This window comes from Phyllostomus discolor, chromosome 1, assembly GCF_004126475.2.
Source record: "Phyllostomus discolor isolate MPI-MPIP mPhyDis1 chromosome 1, mPhyDis1.pri.v3, whole genome shotgun sequence".
NCBI classification, from domain to species: Eukaryota; Metazoa; Chordata; class Mammalia; order Chiroptera; family Phyllostomidae; genus Phyllostomus; species Phyllostomus discolor.
This window is the reverse complement of record NC_040903.2, coordinates 144,232,420-144,237,461: the sequence shown is the minus strand read 5'-3', so window position 1 is coordinate 144,237,461 and position 5,042 is coordinate 144,232,420. Positions and strand designations below refer to the sequence as shown.

Here is a 5,042-nt window from a genome sequence, read left to right as displayed (position 1 = left end):
AATATCTGAAAGGAACTGAGCTGAGACTAAACATGGAAAAGTTTATTTATGTACATCCCAAGGTCCCAAGTCAGTAACAGAAGCAGAATTACAACTCAAAAAAGTCCCAACTTGCCTCTCCACTGTTTTGCTTGGCAGCTGCTTCATTCAGTGCCACACAGCTGGCAAAGGGAGTCGCAGATGGAATACTGGCAACCACAGGTTTTTTTAGAGACAAATGATACCGTGATTCTTCTTGACACCCATTGAAATTCCTCACTAATTTCCAAAAATATCTTATGCTTGCTTTAAAATAACTAGTGGGCCCAACATTGCAGTAAAAACAAATCAGAGAAACAAACTAATTCGAGTAATCCCAGCCAAATCAATCAGACTGAGAAGAAGCTCTTACTTACTGAAGGCCATCCTGGGACACCAGGCAGCTGAGGTCCTGACCAAGAGAAATAGAAACACAGCTTTTCCTTTTTTCATTCACTGCCATTCCAGTTGATTGTCCAGCCAGCTGGTGCCAGAGCAGAGAAACCAGAGAGCTAAGACAGCAACTAGAAACAGGGCAAACATCTGATAATGGCCAGGCCTCACAGAGCTAACCCATGGGCTTGCATCAGAGTCTGGCTGTACTGTTGCTTAAGCTTTACATGTGAAGTTTGAGGGTAATGAGTAGGAGATAAAGCACAGAAAGGACTTTCATTAAATTTATCTTTTTTACCCAAAGAACTCAAAGGAGGTAGGGAGAAAGTAGATGTGTTCTCAAATCAAAGGCAAAGCAGGTCCTGAAACTATTAACTAGAGAGAAAATTAGAAGTTCTGGCATTCTCTCCCACTGCTACTCGAGTGATCCTGTTCGATGCCAAAGACCAAGGGTGGCAGAGACCTTCAGAGAGAATGGCACTGGGCTTGGGAAAGTATTATAAGTAGTAGCCAGTATGGGTTTATTTAATCTGATCCTGGGGTCTTTCTGCTCCTTCAAGTCCTCCTATTCTTTCTTCATCCCAGATGGACAAAGAAAACTGGGACTCATATGTGGCCTCCATCCTTAACTGCCAGAGAGTGACCTTTGCCAAAGGGAATAGAAGGTTCTGACACTACCCTCTAACACAGCCCCATCTGGCTCATCCATTGACTTGCCCAAAGTTCTGCCAACAGCCTAACATAGCTCAGACAACACCCACTTCCCACAGAGGATTGGTCTGTGCCTGGGTTAAATTATAAGCTCTGTTTCTCCTTGGTGACCATTGCTCGTGTCAGGAGCTTTGAGTAGGGCACTAACCCAACCATGGCAAAGCAAATGAGATGAGGCAAAGACCTGCAAACTACAGTGGGCCTACGAATGTGTGTGCCAGGCACAGGAAGAAGTGCTTCATATGTGTTCTTCTGTTTCAACCTTACAACATCCCTGCAAGGTAACTACAGTTACCTTATTTGCAGATGAGGAAATCAAGACTCAGAGATGCAACTTGCCCAGCTACTGGTAAGTTGCAAAGCAAGATTCAAAACCCAGGGTTATCATACCTACAAAGCCAGTGCTCCTTTTGCATGTAGATGATGTGGGTAGTGACATACATACCAATGGGTGATATCAGAATATTAACCACAAGCAATTGCAAGCAGATTCTGGACAAGTGGGAGCTATCCTGTTGCTGCAGAGGGTCCTGCCTGTCACTACACCTACAACAATGGGCAGAAGACCTGGCTTCCCCAGGTTTTGGCCTAGCTTGCTGGCAAATACCTTTCTAATCCCATCTTTAATTAGAGGAGCAATCCACATGACTCCTCGGGTTAGGAGGCGACAGACAGAAATCCTGCTTACACTAGCAGATATCTGCCAAGTTCTTAATATTGACAAGCTCTGGGCTGGTCACTGAGAAGACAAATATAAATAAGGCACAGCCACTGTTTTAAAGAATCTTACAGTCCAGTGAAGAAAACAAATAAATTATCATATAATTATAGGAGAGGTGGTAAGTGCCACAACCCAACAAATTCAGGGAGCCCAGGGGGTCACCTCTCTCATGAAGGGGCGGAGAAGGCAGGAGAGGGAAGGTATAGTTTTCCCAGGAAGAAGGAACAGCCAATACAAAAGCTGAGTATATGAGGACTGTAACAAATCTTCAAACCGGCAAGTATTTTTGCGTAGCTGACTCCATGCAAGTGGAGAAAAGGGCAAAAGTGAGACTGGAGAAGGAAGCAGGTCAGGAGATCATATGGTCGTGACACAGGAGTTCCACACTCCCCTGAAGGCCGAGGGGAGCTACAAAAGGAGTTCCCGCAGATGTGTGGCCTGACCCGCTGACATCTGAAGAAAATCAGTGTGATGGCTGCTTGGAGAATGGATGAAAAGGGGGAGAGTCTGAAAACAGACTTCTTGGAATAGTATAGCCATGGCTGGCAACAGGTGAAGAATGTTCTCAGACTGAGACAGGGATGGCAGAGGCCAGAGGGGAAGGGACCAGCACAAGAGCTGTGTGGAAGCAAAATGACCATCATTTGCAGGACAGCTTGCCTCTAAAGGCCCTGAGCTTTTACTCCAGCCACTGTGCCTCCTGGGAACGCCCTTCAGGCAAAGCCCTGCTCAGCCCTCACAGCTCAGTTCAGAGCCACATCTTCTGAGCATGGCAGGCAGAAGCAGCTCTCTCCCCCAGGCTCCTGAAGCACCTTGTGCCTCCCTCTTTCAGTACAGCACACTCTTCTGTAACTCCTCTATGCCTGTCTGCCCCCAAAACTCAGTTCTTTGAAGGCAGAAGCCATGTTCTGTTCACCTTTATGTCTCCCAAGTAATATCTGATCTGCAATAGGTAGTTGGCCCATGTTTATTGAACAAACAGTATAACTGTGGCCTTGCAGCCCTTTCACATCTCTCGCTGAGGAAGTGGCTAACGCCCAACCACCTTCATAACGGACAAAGCTTCTCACAAGCAGGCAGCAGCTGATCGGGGCAGGGGCAGCCAGGGAGCACCAGCACACCTTAGTCACCCCCCCCACCCCCGCCCCGTGCAGCCATGTGGTGGACCTGTCCCCTCTTCTACCTCACCATCTTCTGCGCAGGTAAGAACAAGTCTCTGGACCTTTCACTCTCAGAGAAAGGTGCGGCGGGGACAATTTGCTGGGGCGGCGGGGCTCACAGGAAAACAAGCTGCTGCGGGGCTCGGCTGTGACACATCAGCCTGTGAGGGTGGAGGGAGTCCTTCACAGCCTCTCTGACCTTGGGTTTTCCCTTTCAGAGGTCTCGCTGGACATAATTTTGGAAGCAGACACCAAAACTCTGACTGTTCTAATTGGGGAGACTGCCACCTTCCGCTGCAATGTAACAGGAGCGGACTTAAAAAATTATCAAATGAGCTGGTATAAGAAGGATGAAGATAACTCCCTGACTTTAGTATATAGACTAAGCAACAATTCTACTGACCATTCGAAGAGTAATATCAAAGGGAAAGTCGACCCTTTAAAAAGTCAGTATATACTTGACATTCAAAAGGCAACGACAAAAGACATTGGGACTTACTACTGTGGGTCCGATACCCACAGTGCTGCTCCCCTGCTTCTCACCACCTCAGGATCCCCGGGGTCAGACCGAGGTGGCAGATCCGATTAGAGGCCCTCTTTGGCTAGAATGTGTACCACACCTTAGATGAGACCACCTGATAACCTCCACAGTAACATCTGATAAGAGAGACAAGAGCTGAGTTGGGGTTAAGGGCCTTATCTTTGCAGTTGGTTGAAAGGAGGCTTCTTTATTGGCCTAGACGGGCAGAAAATGCTGTTAGGGCTTAGGTGGAAAGACCAAGGAGATTTGCACCTGTCTCTCCAGACCCCTGAGGAAAGGTTGAAAAAACAACCTTCGGGACTGAGAAGGCCCGATCGCTGCGGAGGCGGCTGAGGCGAACAGAATTTCCACTATCGTCAGTGCTGTAGCTCATTCCCGAGTCTTTATTGAGAAAGCGTTCATGTGCATAAACTAGATAAAGCAAGGACGGTTTCCATTACCATCCTAATCAAAATTTCCAAAGCCATTAGAGATAACTTTAACTCTTACTCTGTGAAGAAAGATGAATAGAGTCATTTTCTGAAATGTTCCTATAACCATTTCAAGTACTGAATGCTTTATATCCTCCCCTAGCTACAGAGGAGCCCTGGGTACCTAGGGGGTTGGCTGAGAGAGATCTCGGAGACAAATACTTAAGGCAATGTGGCATTTATGAGTTGGTCATGAATCAACTGAATCAGAAATATAGGTCCCCCAGCCCCAAGTTGAAACAGGCAGGCCAAAAGTGTCTGACACTACAGGGAGCTAAGCAAGCCCCCCTGCGGGGAGGAACCCCACTCCCCCCCTCACCCGGGCAGACTGATAGGCAGGCGGCTGTAACAATGCAACCCCATAATAATCATCAAGGGAGAGTTCTCCTCCTGGTGGCTCCAATGTGGCACGTACTGTATTGATAATACCGGAATAGAAATTGCTCTAAGTCAACTTTCAATCTAAGTTCAATTCTCATTAATGTGTTTAGAATTTATTTTAAAGCAGACATTAGAAATTACAATTAAATATTACAAATGAATACAAAAAAGCACACACTATCTAACAATGGGTACCACTTATTTCATATGCTCTAGGAGTTCAGTAAAGGACAATCACTGTAAGGAAAGTTTCTTAGAACAGCTAAGTCTTGAAAGAGGTGGAGTTGGATAAGTAGGAAGGAGGAGGAAGGGTATTTTAAGGTGGATGTACTAGCTACCTATTATTACATAACAAATTACCACAAAATGTAGAGGCTCAAAATATTTATTATTTCACAGTTTCCATGGGTCAGGAGTCCAGGGGTGTCTTGGCTGGGTCCCCTGGCTCAGGGTGTCTCATCCGGGTGCAGTCAGGATGTTGGCTGGAGCTGCAGTCATCTGACACACTGACCGGCATTGGCTGGGAGAGAATCCACTTCCACGCTCACTCACGTGGCTGTCAGGCCTTGAGTCCTCACACAGGCATCCCCACAGGACCCCATAACATAGCAGCTTGCTTCCCTAGAGCAAGGACTTCAAAGGATAGA

General features: G+C 46.8%; 1 gene segment (V, D, J or C); it reads left to right on the top strand.

The window, feature by feature from the left end:
* The first annotated feature begins 2,611 nt into the window (after positions 1-2,611).
* LOC118501562 lies at positions 2,612-4,311 on the top strand. The segment is given in 2 exon segments: positions 2,612-3,045; positions 3,222-4,311. Coding segments are annotated over 2 exon segments (417 nt in total).
* The last annotated feature ends 731 nt before the right edge of the window (positions 4,312-5,042 follow it).